Here is an 18,210-nt window from a genome sequence, read left to right as displayed (position 1 = left end):
CCAAACCAAACAGTGATACAGCTGGTCAAAGTGCTCTCAATGGTGCTTCTGTAGAGAGTGGTAAGAATGGGCAGGGGAAGATTTGCCCTCGTCAGTCACCGCAGGAAATAGAGATGCTGCTGTGCTTTCTTGGCTAGGGAGGTGGTATTGAGGGACAAAGTGAGGTCATCTATAATGTGTACACCAAGAAACTTGGTGCCTCTTACTGTCTCCACAGGGGAGCCGTTGATGTACGGTGGGGAGTGATCAGCGTGGGCCCTCTTGAAGTTAATGATTATCTCTTTTTGTTTTCATTAAGAGATAGGTTGTTGTTTGTGCACCACTCCACTAGTTGCTCCACTCCTCTATGTATGGTGACACATCATTGTTGTTAATGAGGCCCACCACTGTCATGTCATTGGCAAACTTGATGATGCAGTTTGAACTGTGCTTGGCATCAATGTGAACCACAGTGGGCTGAGCACACAGCCCTGGGGGGTTCCAGTGCTCATTCTGATGGTGGTGGAGATGTTATTACCAATCTGGACTGCCTGAGGTCTCTCGGTCAGAAAGTCCAGAATCCAGTTACAGAGGGAGCTGTTAAGGTTCAGCAAGCTCAATTTCTCTGTCAGCTTCTGGGGGATGATTGTATTAAATGCTGAACTGAAGTCAATGAAAAGCATTCTTAGATAAGAGTCTTATGTCTTACAGGTGAGACAGGGCCAGGTGAAGGGAAAGAGATACAGCATCATCAGTACACCAGTTGGGGCAGTATGCAAACTGAAGGGGGTCCAGAGGGGTAGGGAGTATCCACTTGCTTGTTTCCAGCAAAGGCAACCAGGGAGGCAAGAGCTGGGAATGTGATGAACAGGCAGACAAAAGGAGGACAAACAAGCAGATGCACAGGCAGACAGAGGATTGACGAAAAGGGAAGGCACTGTGCAGCCAGGCTGAATAGCACAGGGTAGTTCACATTGCAGTTGAGTAAATCAGATCGGGGAATCTGCATGGCTGAGCAGGTCTACACAGTTGAGACAACGTTCAGTACAGTGGGCCTAGCTGGTTGCTGTAAAGATATAGAAAGTATGGAGCAAATGGGGATCCAGCTGTCCATGTGGGCTGATTCAGACAGAATTTAAATCGTTCTGATGATGATGAGTTTGGCATTGCTAGGAGCACTTCCCTAATTCAGTAGGAAGCTCAATGACAGAGCTATTGACCATGAGCAGGGTTAAAGTGAGCTGAAGCTAATGAGAGCCACCCCGATCACTGGAGCACTGGGAGGTATTTGACTCCACGTGCAAGCTCTGGCTTGCCCAGGGATAACACTTTTCATAAGTGGTTGGGATATGCAGTATGACGTCTGAAAGGAGAGAAATAAGAACTAGATCACAAAGTGTTTTCTAAAATATGATTTGGGTTGCAAAATTGCTTTTAACTAATTTCTTTTCTTAGATCCTTTTAAAAAATCCTTTAAAATATGAGTACATCGATTTCAGTTACACAAACAGTTTTAAAGACTAATTTTGTAACATGGATTTTATTTTGCCACTTTTGAAAATTTAGTTGATTATGCCATTTCTGTTCTTGTCACAATTATTTTATAGGAATTTGTAATATAAAAACTAAGAGCCTGACCAGCTCGCAGCTCATTAGAACAATTTCTTATAATGCTGTCTTTGCTGTGGCTGAAAAATCCTGGCTACAGCCATGCGTGCATAGAACACTATCCATCCTTTTGAATCTCAATTAAGCAAGCTTGAGACTGGCTGGGTTGCTTGCTTGCCTTAGGGCAATTATGCATAATTTGTCTAGTCCATTGTTCATTATTCTCATTTCTCTTTTTTCAAACAAGTATAATTAGGTTATGTTTTTCAGTTTAGAAATGGTAGCTGAAATCTTCTCAATTTTGATCCTGCTTCAGTGAACTTGCACTTTGTAACCCTGAGGCATTTTCCTTTGCCCGGGCTTCTCTTTGTTGATGTTGTCCCGAATATAATTTTCGATTTTAATATATTGCTAAATTACGATAAACGTGTGAAAATCAATTTAAAAAATGTAACATCAGTACAGAATTCTGAATGACAATTAACCTTTAAATTTGTACCAGTCATACCTTTTGCTTTATCCAATAAATGTGTTATACCAGTTCTTCAAACATTTCCCATTTAACTTTTTTTTTCTACAGTAGGACAGTAGGTACAAAGCATAACTATATTATCAATTAAAATACAATGATATACTGTGATGTACTATACTGTAAATATAAAGGATGGCACTGTGGCTCAGTGCTTAACTCTACTGGCTTGCAGCCTTGTGGCCCTGGGATCAGTTCCTGGGGTTCTGCCACCTCGCCCTCCCCACTGTGTTTATGTTGGTTTATCAATATTATATTATCAAAACATATAAAATAATATAAATATTTTAATTGATCATCCGGTGTTTCATCTGTGAGTGTGAAAAATTTAAAGTCCATTGAAATGTTCAAAGCAAGTCTGTATAAACATTGTTAAAGATTTCATATGGCTTCTGACATTAGATCATTTAATAGTCTTCACCTTTTGAACTTGCAGCCAAAAGTGCAGTTTTTGGTCATGTCAATCATGGCATCCTTTTGGAGTTTGTTTCTATCATTACAGAACTAAGGGTTATTTTGATCACTCTATTAAGATACTCAGTCCTACCAATACTGCAAGTATAGGTTTTAAGATAATCCTGTAATGACAAATTAAGGGTTTATATTTTTACTTTTACCCTTTTGACTGTTTTACAATTATATTAGTGTTACATTATCTCTGTATGTTTGTTCAGAATTAGAGTTATACCACAAATGAGTAAAAAACACAAAAATTATATTTATAAGTGCTAAATAAACATTAAAGAATTACTAAACAGATACACTTAGTATTGTCTACCCACAGAAACTATTCTATGGTATACTTTGGTTAAAATCAGCCATAGAGTCCATGGCTTTTGGATGTGTCCCTCAGGCATATTGCTATAGCATATTCTTTGTTTAATCTGGAAGTTCTCCTACCTGGCCTTGGGCAAATGGCATTATATATGCATATTGAGGAAGTAGAAAAATCCAAATTCATCCATCACAAGTAAAGAGCACCATTCATAGCCATACTGGCAAGCTGATGGATTCAGCAGATTATTAAGAAGCATAGCCATGTTGCATGAAGTTAACTATTTATATAGCTGTGTAATTTTGAAAGAGAAAAGTGAGGCTAATGCTGAATAGAAGATTCCATACTAAATGAGGTGATGTATGCTGGTGTGGTAAAACGTCTCTGCATTTTTAAATCTGCAGATGAACAAATGAACATCAACCAGCATAGAACTGGGTTCTTTTAAACTGGGTTCTGATAAGACCTTGGGTATTAAACCTTAAAAAAGGGTATTTGTTACCAACAAATTAAAGTGACTGAGACTTGCAATGTCAGTATAAAAGGTGTTGCAGTTTGATGGTGTTTCTTCACATTTGACTGTATTGTCTGCAAGGGAAAGAAGAAAACATTTAAAAATGCTTTTTTCTTTATGTATCAGAATAGCACTTTAGAACAAAACATTGTATGAGGCAATATAAGCATTATTTTCACTTAGAGGTAATAGAATAATTGTGAGTATACATACCTGAAATATATTTATAAGGATTCATTTTGGATTCATTTTGAATATATTCTTGAAATTACACTTTATTACTGCAATAATTACAGTATACTTTAAGCACTTGTACTATACCTACACGAGCTTGCAAAGTTTGAAAACTTAACATACTGTATGTGGTGTGCGATGATGATTGTTTATTACATGAGTTCTTGTTGTGTCAGTGGTTTTGTGATTTCATTGCTCCTGGAAAATGAAAATGCAGCAAGAGCAAGTAACTTTGTGTTAGCATCAGCAGACAGCTACCTCTTATGTTATACATCAGGAAGTGTGAAATGAAATATATATTTTAAGATGAAAAAAACAGATATACACAAGATATGCTTTAGGTATATCCATATTAATGTGAATGCAAAGCATGCAATTTACCAATTTATATATACAGTATAAGTGTTTACTGTATATTTACCACCAAAAATATTTTGGGAAAGCAAAATCATAGCTCTTATTTTTGCTTTATGGTCAAGTACAGTAGTTTGTATTTTATAGTTATTATAGATTATAGTTACAGTTCATTGTACTGGGGTTCCGTATTATTGATGTTAGGATTCTAAACAAACCATAAAACATATTCAGTACTACTCTTCTTGACTCATGCAGTATTCAGCTTCAAAGTATGTCATTTTATGAACAACTGATTCACAGAAGGCAGACTCTTAAACTAGTAACATTGATCATTCAGTAGTTTATCTATGCGCTATATACTGACAATATATGGGTGATTCGAGTATTTCATGGTTCTATCTAAATGAAATACAAGGTAAAAATGCTCTTACATATTGTAAGTGAGATCAGAAGCCCTGGGTTGCACATATTGTCCATTTTTGATACAGATTAGAAAGTGAATTTATGGATGTCTTGGTACAGAATATTATTCATACATTTGAATTGAATTGGGTTCTTGTCTGGTGCTTTACCCAATATTTGAAAAAAACAACAACAATTTAGTGGACCTCATTGGCTCAACTTGCAGAAACACTGGTTCAAAGTGAAAGAGGACTTCTTTCAAGTTGCAAGTTCCTGTTTGTCTAGGTCTTGCTTCTAGCCCACTATTAACAGGATTTTTCAAGTGACAGTGCATATTTGGTAGGACACCCCTGAGGGCAGTATTACAGTTATTTAGTCAGGGCTGTCCTGGGACTCTACAAATCAGCACCCAGTGCAATTTTCCAGGCAACTTCCTACTTACAATGATATCTTTGAAAGGCAAGTTGTTCCTTGAATTGGGATAGATCTTCCTATAAGGTTGGGAAGTTTACATTGTATCAAAAGATAAATGGCTTGATGAGTATGTGGGTCACAGTAGCTTGCCTTTTTGTTCTCATTATCCCTGTGCAGTACATGAGGTTTCTGTGACTCCAAACAAAAAGAAGCAAATATCAAATCCCAATTCGATGTATATGAAATGAAAATGAGAAAAAATGTCAGAAATTAAAACAGAATATTCACTTAATGTATTGTATATTTATAGAATGCTTTGTTGTTCTTAAAGTGTTGCTATTGGAGTCAAGGTACAACATTTTTATTTGTAATTTTTTTTATTTTTAATCTCTTAACAGACAACCCCAGTCTCCTCAGTCATGTTTCTGTAATGGTTCAGGTTTTAGATGTCAATGACAACCCGCCTGAGCTTGCCAGTGATGGGGATGTAGTTGTTTGTGAGAATTCAAGACCTGGGCAGGTAAGCTGTTTGTCCCATGTTTGTCATTTGTTCCATGGTATGACAAGAGGGACAGATTCATTTCCAGCACAACAGCATTTCAAGCATCTTGACCTTATAAATTATTCAGTGAACACTGATGTTTCCAGCAGTAGATAGGCTGCTTTAAGTGCATGAAGCAGGAAAAATATTTTCTGTGTATTACACAGCTATGATAACCATCAGTCATTCATAGTAGACATGTGCTCTGCAAACCATATCTGTTTTGATTCAGATCACAGTTTTATTTTCTGTTAATATTATTTTCCATTTATATTAAAGTTTCTGCATGCTGTCTATAATCAGGGTAAAAACAGAATAACAGCAGTACAGTGAATGCATGTTTCAAAGATTCAATAATACATATGAATACTGAATAAAAAGAGAAGAAAGTTATTTTGCACATCTCTGTATAACATGGAGTATAGTACTTTTAAATAAGATGTAAGTAATATTTTACTAATATTTTCATTACTTGTAAATCTAAATAACTAGCAATTTAAATACATAATAATTAAATAACTTTCTTGTGTTCCAGTTTGATACTTATAGGGACTTTTTTTTACATGTGAATCAATCTACTGTCATTAATATTATATTTACATAAAACATACATTAAAACACTTCATGTACTATCAGTGTAACATACAACCAATAAACTGTTAAGTGAAATAGAGTGGAAATTGTCTCAACTCAAGTATTGAGAAAGAATTCATCAGGTTTAGAGTGTATACAGTATATGTGTATATATACTGTATATAGGTCCTACAGTACATTGTAAGATTACTATCTCTTAAAAACATCCAGCCTCCCTGCAGAAAGATACTGTAGTATAGGGTGGTTTTGGTATTTGCCAGCTTTGTGTAGGTGGAGCAGTGGCTTTAATATTGGGTCTGATTGCCCACTTTACATTAAGTTATATTTAATTTTGAGCTAAGCATGCTTATTTTTTAATTTAAACATGTAAGATGACGAAATAATCTATTGGCATGTCATCTATTTGCTTGTTTTTGTAAAACAAGAAAATAATCTAGAATACTCCAGCTGGTGCTAACCCTTCTGTAAGGCCCTCTGGAGCATGCAATGTGTCACCATATACAGATCCTCATTCTCCATGTACAGTACAGGAGTTGTTGCTAGGATTATAACACAATGCATATTACTTAGGTTTTATCCTTTTTCTGCTCTTTGCATCTGTATTTCAGGATCTCCTTTTCTGCTTCAGCTACAACTTGTTAAATTATATAAAAAAGGAAAGACCTAAAATCAACAAAGCTGCAAGTATAACGATAAAATGGTTTAGCACTAATTGTGTATTATCCATTAAATTCACTCTAGTTCTCTAAGTGCAATATTTCCTTGAGTAAAATCTGGTTGTTTACTAATAATGTAAACATTTAAATCTCAGGTTTCATCCTCAAAATAGCATCATAGTGTACTTTCTTCTGGGTGCAAAATGAAAAAAAGAGCAAAAATCATGATATAAAATTAAAGGTGTTCAAGATATAATCAATATGAAAAGGAGCCTGGAATACAAGAAAATCAGGGAAAGCCTTACAGTATAAAACTGTATTTTGAGTACACTGTAATGTGATTGAGACATATAAACTGAAAGGCAAGTTTCTTTGGCACCAAGCAGCTTTTCTAAACTGATGACCCATGAGAAGCTGTAATTGGTAATAAAATATAGGTATTTTTCAGTCACTGAGCCAAATAAATGGATTGGGGTAAAAAGACAAACAAGGTACTGGCAGGACTATAACAATGTGAAGATCCCCTTTGATACTGAATCCTATTGAATTGCAAATTGTGATTGGATTTTGAAGAGGCAGCTTTTTGATCATCCTAAAAATTGGGATTGAAAAACATTCATTAGAAGATCCTGATAAAACATTTCTTGGCAGGTTTCACTGTTGTACTGTATTTTTAAAATGCAAAACAAAATTGGGAGCATAAAATATGTCATAGAGGTATCTTCAAAAAACTAACAGACCATAAACATAGTTCAATCAAGATGACACCTGTAATTTTTTTTGATAGGTGATTCAGACAATACGTGCTGTAGACAAAGATGATTTTGCCAATGGACCCCGATTCCACTTCTCTCTAACAAGTGATCACCCAAGTAACCCAAACTTCACACTGAAGGACAATGAAGGTAATTTTACATATCAAGATGATCTAAAGGGTCCACAGCCGAAATGTTGTGTTCTCTTTCTTCTTCTTTTTTCAGCATGGAATAAACCTATTACTTGTTCCAGTACAGATATTATTGTAGTCATTTATGTGTTGTAATTATGCTTAGATTACTGCTGTATTATACGTTTTGTTATTTCAGACAATTTGAAAGGAAGGAGGCATTTTAAAACTCCAAGCAAAATATAATGAGCATGACAGTATTGTAACGCATACAGCCGCCATTGCAGGTTGTGCGAGCCGGCTTACCAGCATGGTGATGTCACCACCTTTCCCTGTGAATAGCAGGGACCGCAGCCGCCAGGCTAACGGGAGATTTCCCTTTAGCTCAACTGGCTGGGTCCCTGTTGAGTGACACCGGAGGCCTGGGTTTGAGTCCCAGATGGTGGGGGGCCGACCTGAGGCGGCAGCAGCGAGGGTGCATACCCACATGAACCCGAGAGCGCTACATTGGTGTGAGAAGTGGGTTGGAATAGCCCTTTGCCGAAGACGGCGAAATAATCGGGGGAGAGTGTAACACATATGGTGGAGGTTGTTCGAGCCGACTTACCAGCGCGGTGACGTCACCGCCCTTCCCTGTGAATTGCAGGGACCGCAGCCATCGGGCTGAGGGGAGATTTCCCTTTAGCTCAACTGACTGGGTCCCTGTTGAGTGATGCTGGATGCCCGGGTGTGAGTCCCCAGAGGTGGGGGGCCGACCTGAGGCAGCAGCAGCGAGGGCGCATTCCCACATGAACCTGAGAGCGCTACAATATAATTCTGATAAATATGTGTGGATGTGCATGTTACAAAGGAAAGGCCCACTCTCATCAACCCTTTTGAATATGTTGGATGGATATGTCATCATCAAGCAATATTTAATGTTGCTGGATGGTGAATTTAACAAAATAATTACTCATAATTATTTTTTTATTTTGAAATTTCACCCATTATCCAAAATTAGACTGAGCAGTGATTCTTTATTGGTCTATGCTTTATCAGATCATATTAGCTCATGTGTGTTTAAGAGTTTACATTACATTTTTAACATTGCTGTTACTTTACTCTTCAATGATATTCTTGTTGTCTATGAGGCAGATATTGCTATATGTTTATTAGTATTTCACTAACTTAAAAAGCTTCTTCCACACTTGATAGGGTATACAGTTTGAAATAAAAGATAAATGATGTTACTATATGGCGGAAACATAAAACATACCATATGTTTATACAGTAAGCCCTAAATTAAAATACCATTATTATACAGTAATATAAACTAATTTTACTTATTTTTAATTTCAGGACATACAATAATGCTATGTATGTAATTCACATGATTAATCACTGTGTTTTCAATGACATAGCTCAATCTCAGACCATTTACACTGTAAATTATATGTTTTGAAACTTGTCAGGGAGTAATATACTGTAAATGTACATTTACTAGGGCTTAACAACATTGTGTTTGTAGAAGTATAACCACACAGACCATGGTTTAGCCTCAATTGAGTTTATATATGGGGTGTTAACTAAGTATGTAATCTGCCTTGTAACAATATAAAAATAAATCATTAAAACACAGAAAATACAATTTTCAGAAGTAAAACCACTGGCAAAAATGCAAAGTATGTTGTGCCAAACTTAAAATTGCAGGGGGAAAAGATTTAAACAGGTGTCTTGATGCCCAATAATTGTGGAGAAACCATCATTCAGTATAAATGTTTTAATAGTATAGTATTTTAGAAAAAAATATACTGTCATATATTAATTTAATCTAGATATGTAGATATGTATAAAGGCAGTCACTTAAAAAAACATAACTGCACTGCTAAAATTTGAAGTGCTGTAGATGTGAGTTTAATATGAAACTAGAGGAGGGAACACAATGAGGAACAGGTGCTGTTTATTTAAGCTCCCATTAGAAAAAAAAAGCTTACCGCTTAAGTACACATAACAAAGTAAGCACTAAATTCTGAAGTCATAATTGCAGTAAAAAAGGCACACAAGTAAATAATTAAGTGGAATATAAAATCGACTAATATGTAACCCATTAGAAAGGAAAAAATATTAGGAATAATTAAGTAATAAAATACATTTATGAAAGCTTTAACCCTGTTAGTTCACCAGATTTATAAAATGATTTTACTTTTGGCTGTGGTCTTCACATGGATTACATTAAACATATTTTGACAAATGTACCTTGGTAATGAATGGTAGTGGTAATGGGCTAAAACAGTGCTCAGAGAGTACATGATACAGGGGTCAGCAAGGTTGCCTTCCCGGTGTCTACTGCCTGAGATTGTGATCAGCGTAATGGGCTGAAGAAGAATCTGAAAGGTAAAGAGATTGTAAAATTAAACATATGTATACAGTATACATAGCTGAAGCATAAGAATAACTTAAAATAAAGGTTGTTTATTTATGAATATTGAATATGTATTGAATATTAAATATTAATATTTCTGTATGTGTGTAGACTCTATCTTGATATTCTTCTACATACAGTACTGTGTCAATTCCTTCAGGATCACATTGTCCAAAGATATACATCAATTATTTTTCCTTTTACTATGACCTCTGGGAAAGGAAGAAAAAAACAGAACTTGCAAAAGATTAACTCTAAAGTTCCCTAAAGATACTGTTTGGGAGTTGACCCTGAATGTGAATTAGAGCCTGTTAATTTGAAAGACAAATCAAAACGCCTTGCTTATTTCCAGGTCAAAAGAAGGAACATAAACATAGGTTATATGAACTGTTATACTGGTTATTTTAGATGTGAGCAGTTGATATCCAAGTACAGTATGTATCAAAATTAAGTTTTTTTTGTGTGATTTCTGCAAGTTAACAAAGAGGTTTTTGTTTTGTCTCATGTACTGTTTCAATTAGTAGCCTCTGAGCCCAAAGTTCCAGTGCTGTCTTGTGGGATTTGAAGTGCATTTCTTATTATTTCTTCACTTTTTGCTCTTTAAGATGGGGTTGAGAGTGGACTGTGTTTTTGGTCTGTGTAGTGTGTTTGTGTTGAACATTAGCTTGATTAGTTGAACAGTTAGAAATATTCTCCTTTATGTGAAGGTTCTTTTGTATGCTTCAAAAAGCTGCATTACTAACTTGATTAATTGTCCTAACAATATTCATTGAGATTTCTAACAATCCCTCCTAACAATCCCCCTCTATAAATTGGCTTAATTACTCTGCTCTCCTCCCCACTGATCGCTGATGTGTGGTGAGCGTTCTGGCGCACTATGGCTGCCGTTGCATCATCCAGGTGGATGCTGCACATTGGTGGTGGTGGAGGGGAGTCCCCATTACCTGTAAAGCGCTTTGAGTGGAGTGTCCAGAAAAGCGCGCTATATAAGTGTAAGCAATTATTATTATTATTATTATTATTATTATTATTATTATTATTTAATTTTTTTTCAAAGTTCAAATTGACAAGAAGCATGATACTTTGAATTCTCAGAAATTCTCTGATATATTGCTCTTCCTTTTACTTGTTACTTTAAAGATTGAGATGATTTCCTCCTGTGTTTGAAAGTGAAGATAATGGTTTATGTGGGAACGTGGTGCTACAGTCTAGTTTTGTCTGTATGTACTTTTTTTCTGGATTCGCAACTTTTGGTGGTTGTCTTAAGTTTAAAAGGACAGAGACTGGATAAATGCATACTGTGTGTACAATGTATAGTGTCAGAACTCAAAACTGTCTGTAGATAAAAGGTGAAAACTAAGCAAGGCTAATGTAAACTTTGCTCATGTTATCAAAGTTGGTTAATAAACTGTTAAAGGATGAAAATTAAGAGAAAATTAAGAGAATTCAAAAAGCTTTATTTTACATTATTTTTTCTAACATTAATCATACAGAATAGTTTACAGTTATTGCACATTTGGATTTATAAGGCAATATAGTGCATACTTTAAGAATTTATCTAACTATTATAAAGCAGCTCTCTCTCTAAGGTATCTGTATTTTGATGTATTTTAAATGATATATGAATCATGTATATTTTATATATTGAGTTATATATTTAAAATTGAGTTAGTATTGTTTTTAATACTTAAAAAGAAAGGTAAATAGCCACTGCAGTAAAGACTTGTGGTAAAAGATACATCTATGTTATATCTTGAATTACTCAAAATAAATATCTAATCTTGCATATGAATGAATTTAAGGAGGCCTTCTGTGAAGTACAATAAAAATTTAGGTATGTGTCATGGTCTCCTCCTTGCAGAGTTTAGAGGTGTAGATAGAAGATAGCAATAACGATGGCACAGCCACAATTGCAAAGATGTGCAATGGTGTTTATTATGAGGAACTACGTTACCAAAGTCCACACCCCAAAAAAACAAAGTGAAAACCACAAACTAACCAGAAAAAAAAACAACACAAAGCTATAATATGAAATATATACATTAATTACTGTACAAAAAAAAACCCACTAGATTGTTACAGGCAGCTCCAATTCTACCCCCACAATCCACTTTCTCCTAACTCCCCCACTTCTATCTTGAAGAGCTCCTTTTCTAAGTTAAACTCCTCCCCCTAGAATATTCCACTATAAAGCACAAAACATAATTCGACAAAATAATAATCAGACTTCTGATATAATAAGAATAATAATTGCTTACACTTATATAGCGCTTTTCTGGACACTCCACTCAAAGCGCTTTACAGGTAATGGGGACTCCCCTCCACCACCACCAATGTGCAGCATCCACCTGGATGATGCGACGGCAGCCATAGTGCGCCAGAACGCTCACCACACATCAGCTATCAGTGGGGAGGAGAGCAGAGTAATGAAGCCAATTCATAGATGGGGATTATTAGGAGGCCATGATTGGTAAAGGCCAATGGGAAATTTGGCCAGGACGCCGGGGTTACACCCCTACTCTTTTCGAGAAACGCCCTGGGATTTTTAATGACCACAGAGAGTCAGGACCTCTGTTTTACGTCTCATCCGAAGGACGGCGCCTGTTTACAGTATAGTGTCCCCGTCACTATACTGGGGCATTAGGACCCACATGGACTGCAGGGTGAGCGCCCCCTGCTGGCCCCACTAACACCTCTTCCAGCAGCAACCTTAGTTTTTCCCAGGAGGTCTGATATACACATTTCTCTATCAAATACACAATTAAACAATGAACATATTATCCAAAATAAAATATCATACTCCTTTTATGTACCTTTTATGTAACTGTTGTTTAATCAAATACTACCCTCTTTTAATGGGATTTTTCGTACAAATCAATCCACGCATGCGCAATCCGGAAACAGGCACTACTAAGCCAGCCCCTGTTGCCATGCCAAAGTTTGGGTCCTATAGATTTGCGGGGGAAACCATTTTACCGGTGAGAAATCCAAACAACTTATTTATTTGAGATGCTTGAGTTGATTACCAGTTTAGTTCATTTCACTTCTAAAACAAAGGAAAACGGGTGTTTGATTTAAGTTAATGATTACATTTGTTAATGCGGCGAACAAGCTTACTTTACTCTGTGTGTGCACCCACAGAGCAAGCAAATCAATCCCTGTAATTCCAGACTAGTTTGTTTATATTGGAAACCAGCGTTATTGCCTTTGTTTAGATAGTGAAATGTTTACGTATGTGTGTGTATGTGTTCATGTGGCTACCTCTCGAGTGCCAGGTGATCTGGAAACGGAGTCTCCAGTCACAGTATGTCTTATAAATGTTACAAGTTTGAATTTTATCCTCCACTAATGTTTTGAATAACATATGATTTAGCGTTTTAATAAAACGTTTGTTTTTTTACTTAACTCCAACTTACATTAAATTCAACTCTGATACAAAAGACAAAAACTTCCCAGTAAGTAGTTTAGTTATAAATTTAATTGATGCTGTATTTTGAACAGAACAGAACATAAATAATTTTAGTTATTTTATTTAATTGCCCCACAGTCAAAGAGGAATCATATTAATGTTCAAATTCATTTCTAAGGATCCCTTTGGCATAAAATTCTTCCTGCTGTACTTTTCAATCATTTGCATGTACAAACCATAAATATTTCAAGGCTGTTTAATTAGTTCACATTAGTTTTCTTGAATTAAACAAGATTGTCTTGCACATGAAACTGTATGACAACTGTAAAACAGTCAACAAGTGCACCATAAAATGTTAAATTTAATATTTCAGGAATTGTGAGTTAGATGGTTAGATTAATGTCAATCCTACTGCTTTGCTTGCAGGAAAGAATTATAGCTAATAATAGTGAAATTAACTTTTTGCCCTTAAAAAGAATTCCTTAGGAGTGGAAACTGATAATCTAGGACCCCTAGGGCTGGTCTACACTAGCCTACATGCTTCTGATATGTATTTTTGTATGCCTGATGTCTGTCTGTCACTCCTGTTATGTGTAAACAATGCTCCAATCTACATTAATATGTGGCAGCAATGCAACAGAACATGACACCATGTCTACTGATTTGTCTTTTTTTCTTCAGTTTTATTTTTACACGTTAGGTAGCTTGGTTGCACAATTTCGTTTACATCCATGCTTTATTGTTGACAACAATGAAAGAAATAGATAGAAAAGTTGAGAGATTTATGTTATTTCCACAATAAGCAGTAGAACAATTTATGCATTCGAAACGAGACCAGTGTAAAGTACAAGTTGCATAAAAAAACTTTATGCTAGCAGAACACAGATGTTGGAATACTTCACTACCTAGCATTACCTGAATGTCTGAATTTTTTAGTGTTCCCCCAAAGCAGGCAACAGTGTCCAAATGCACGAGACTTGCTTATCATTTTAACAAAATTATTTAAATTTATATAATTTAAAAAAGCTTCTAAAACTAATAAAAGCTCCTTCTATGATACTGCTCTGTAACAAAGCTGTGAAGCAACAACACTACTTTGATTCCTATTTGAAAAATGTAAGATGAAAATATGCTACAGTATAGTTAACATAATTACGTGTTAAAATTTGCAAAGGGGTATTTTGAGTAAGGTGTGGAGGGCATTGAGGGAACTTTCAAGTTCAGAAGCTCAATTTGTATGGACTGGGCATGTTTTCCATGAATCTGCATGGGTTGCCTGACACATACCAGATATATGTCAATTACAACTGTTGGAGACACTAATTAGACAACATGGTTTTATAGCTTTTGTGAAAAATTACAAAGTCAGTTCCTTTAATGCAAACTAAAGTACTAATTTCACTCTGTGAAATTAATAATAATAATAATAATAATAATAATAATAAAACTATAATATATGCCAAAATGCTATTGCCATACATGAAAATGGGGTTAATAAATGATCTTGCCACTCAGTTTTGAGTGTACAGTTGCACCTGCTTATTATCTTTATACTATTGAAAATGTCACACTTCACTCACAACCATAATCTGCCATTTAGTCCTCTTGCACACATTCAAATTCCACAGTGCACAGGGCATGGGGCTGTTCTGCATTTTGGGGCAGCTGTGCTCTTTTTAAATAAGGTGATAATCAGTCATAGTTTTGGGACAAAAGCATAGTTCATGACATTACCCTGGAAGTAAGAAAAGACCATGTAAAGTTTGGTTGCTCTGGCTCCCAAGGGATCTGAATGAAAGAAATAAGCCATGTACTATCTATATATTAGATAAATCTCAAAATCCTTTTGATAGCATGCTGTGTATTGTACCTTTAACACATGGATTTCTCAGTTTTACCCATGATATTTCCTCAATATAATATGAAATGGACAGTTTCAAAGTAACCATGGCAACCTGCGACTCCTGAGAATTTGGGAATAAAGTTCAACACAATCAGTTTGCTCTTAACATTTTGACAAGCTAACCCCCACTTTACTGAACTGCAGGAGTACAGTATATAAAGGTGTAGAACCTTTATAGATCAGGATAGATCAGGGTGATAAGATATCAACTCATTGAGCTTTTGGCCTCAGGGGTCCCCTTTGCACTCAGTGTTTTATCTTGTTTACGCAGTTTTATCTTGAAATTTCTAAGGCATTTCTTTAGGATTTATTTTTCCTTCTCATACTAGAGATCCTTCTTTATTTGTTCTAGACTGGGAATATTGAAGTGGCTGCAATGCTGTGATCTGTTAAAATGCTGAGGTTGTAGCATAGTTTTCAAAATAGAACTATAATACTGTATATAAGTATTATATTATTGTTAACAATTATTGTTAATTGTTATACAATATTACATAATAATATATATTACTGTATATTAAATTAGTTTATTATAAAAATAAGCATCTCCAAATGTATACATGCTTTAAAGCGCCCCCCCAAAAAACTCCCAAACTTGCCAAAGAGCACATAGACGATACACAAGACTACTGGAAAAATGTTCTCTGACAAGACAAGACAAAAGTTATTCTTTTTGGCCAAAATAAAAAGCATTTTGTGTGGTAAAAATCAAACACAGCCTTCCAACAAAAGGACTCATCTTGAACATCAACCATGGTGGTGGGAGTATAATGTTTAAGGGCTGATTTGCCTTAGGACACAGACAACTTACGATGATTGACTGAAGCTGAACCAAAAGTGAGCCATACAGCAAGACAATAACCTTTAACAGATCCCCAACAGAATGCCTGAAGAAGAATTTTCACATTTTGTATTGGCCAAGTCAAAGTCCAGAATAAAACCCAATTGAAATGCTTGAAGCAAACTGTTCATGCAAGGAAACCCTCAAATTTCACTGACATGAAGCAGAATGGACCAGTATGCCTTAGTTACAGTCATTGCTGCTGAAGGAGGTTTCATCAGTTAAGGATATTTTTTAAATAATCCAAATATATCGTTTTGTGTTATATAGTTAATCAAGTTATCTTCATCTTATAATATTATAAATCATTAATGAAGATAGGATTAGGTTTACAATATGAGAATATGGATCATCTTGGGGGAATTCACAAATTTCCAAAATTAAGTTGGCATAGTAAATCAACTATAAATGGATAAATGCACTTTGGACCATAATCCACTTGGATCCTGGATAGCACCAACTATTCTCATGACATAAGACCTGACTTGTTGGCATAGTAGAAGTTGGTAGCTATGGGACAAAATGATTTGAATCACAGCTGTGAGAGGCCTTGATTTGAATCAATTGCATGCATAACATCCAAGAGGATGATAATACCACTGGTAGTCTATAAGGACGTATAGTGCATTTTTAGGGTATACAATTGCAAGTACACCTATCTGCTGGTAAGTACTTTCATTGTTTGTGATCTACATGTACAAAATATTGTTTGTAATCTATATTTGCTCCATGCTGAACAATTAAAATTACACAATAATGGTCAGTAAAAATAGAAACCCCAAACAACAACTTCAACAAATGAAACAAAAATCTGCAATGCATTTTCATAACTAAATTTCTAAGCTTTAAAAACAAAATAAAGAAGTTCTCCCTTGTTGTTAATGTACTTGTCTTGAGATCAATTTGTGCATGCTACCCATATTAAAATGTCTTTTTTAATATAGCATAGGGGCCATGGCTTTTTTGCTTAAACTATCAGCATATCCAGCCTGGAACAACACTTTGACTCTTTCACTTCAGTAGGAAGTGTTGCAAGCTATAGATAATGATTTACCTTTCTACCAACTTGTACAGTGTATTCCAGCAAATGTAATGGAGAACTAGTAGTGCAAGGCTGCATTGTAATTTCAGCAGAGGCTTATAAGAAGTTTTGCAAAGTACTGTATGGGTACTGGTGTAATCAAGGATATAAAATTTGAGGAGTCTGGAGTATTGAAGCATGTAGAGCTTAGAAAAATTAGCATAATTTGTGTTTCTCTGCTCCGAGGAATTTTAGCTTAAGGGATACAGTTTGTCATGCATTTACTTGCTTTTTGATAGTTTTAAATATACTGGCATTTTTGCATTGATGAAAGCACTTGGCTCTTTTGGCTACACAGGTAATACATCATCTCTGTAAAAAAAAACACAGTACCCGATCAAATCCCAGAAACATATTTCAATCAACAGCTCAGGAAAGAAAAATAGTGTGCTACTCTTATATCTATACTTATTCATAGTCTGACCTAGCTTGTAAGATAGAATTCCCATTGAAGAAATGGAACTGGCTTTATCTTTCCTTTCTCAGAATACAAATTTTATAGCAATTTCATGTGCAGAAATTACTTTCAAATTGATTTTTTAATAAAAAGATGGTCTGTACCCATACAATAGCAAATAAAGTATTGACACCCTTCATATGAAATAGTCCTTCCAGTAATTCTTATATTTTTGTAAATAGTAAATATTTCCTTTTAAACTATAGTTATCAATTATATCTTTTTGAAGTTGATTGAAAATTCTTAGAACATAGTTGTAAAGATTCTGGTCAATTAATTGAATTCAGACAGAAGGTGTCTATGCTTATGGCTGCAACTCCATAACTACCTGATAATACATAGCATAGCATACATAGCAGCTACATAGCAGCTATGTAGTAGTTCAGTGCATTGAGTATATGAATATGAAATTAAAAGCAGTGTGATTTACATAAAATAACACTTCAGCACAATATGCATTTTGGTCAGCTAAAGTTCCTCTGCTGCAGGAAGTACATTCTACTGTATTCCTCCAGCAAATAAGATTAAAAATCTTATTTTAAATAAATAATAAACAATTATAACTTGTGACACCAAGATTATTTTATATGTGTGCCATGACAAACAATATCCTTAATCAGATACAGTAC

The 18,210-nt window shown here is 35.2% G+C and overlaps 1 protein-coding gene across 5 annotated transcripts in view; it reads left to right on the top strand.

Annotated features, from left to right (window-relative positions):
• LOC148657543 (cadherin-18) overlaps positions 1 to 18,210 on the top strand; it is a 345,544-nt gene that overhangs the window by 310,213 nt on the left and 17,121 nt on the right. For 4 of the 5 annotated variants that reach the window (XM_088643963.1, XM_088643965.1, XM_088643964.1 and 1 more), the window contains 2 exons: positions 5,211 to 5,332; positions 7,391 to 7,508. The exons of the other annotated variant lie outside the window; for it this stretch is intronic. In XM_088643963.1, coding sequence (XP_088500089.1) covers positions 5,211 to 5,332; positions 7,391 to 7,508 — 240 coding nt within the window. The remainder of the gene's footprint in view (positions 1 to 5,210; positions 5,333 to 7,390; positions 7,509 to 18,210) is intronic. 5 annotated transcript variants of the gene reach the window in all.

The sequence above is a fragment of the Lepisosteus platostomus genome, chromosome 8 (genome assembly GCF_059453375.1).
Source record: "Lepisosteus platostomus isolate fLepPlt1 chromosome 8, fLepPlt1.hap1, whole genome shotgun sequence".
NCBI lineage: Eukaryota > Metazoa > Chordata > Actinopteri > Semionotiformes > Lepisosteidae > Lepisosteus > Lepisosteus platostomus.
Note: the sequence above shows the minus strand (reverse complement) of the source record. Positions and strands in the feature narration are given on the sequence as shown.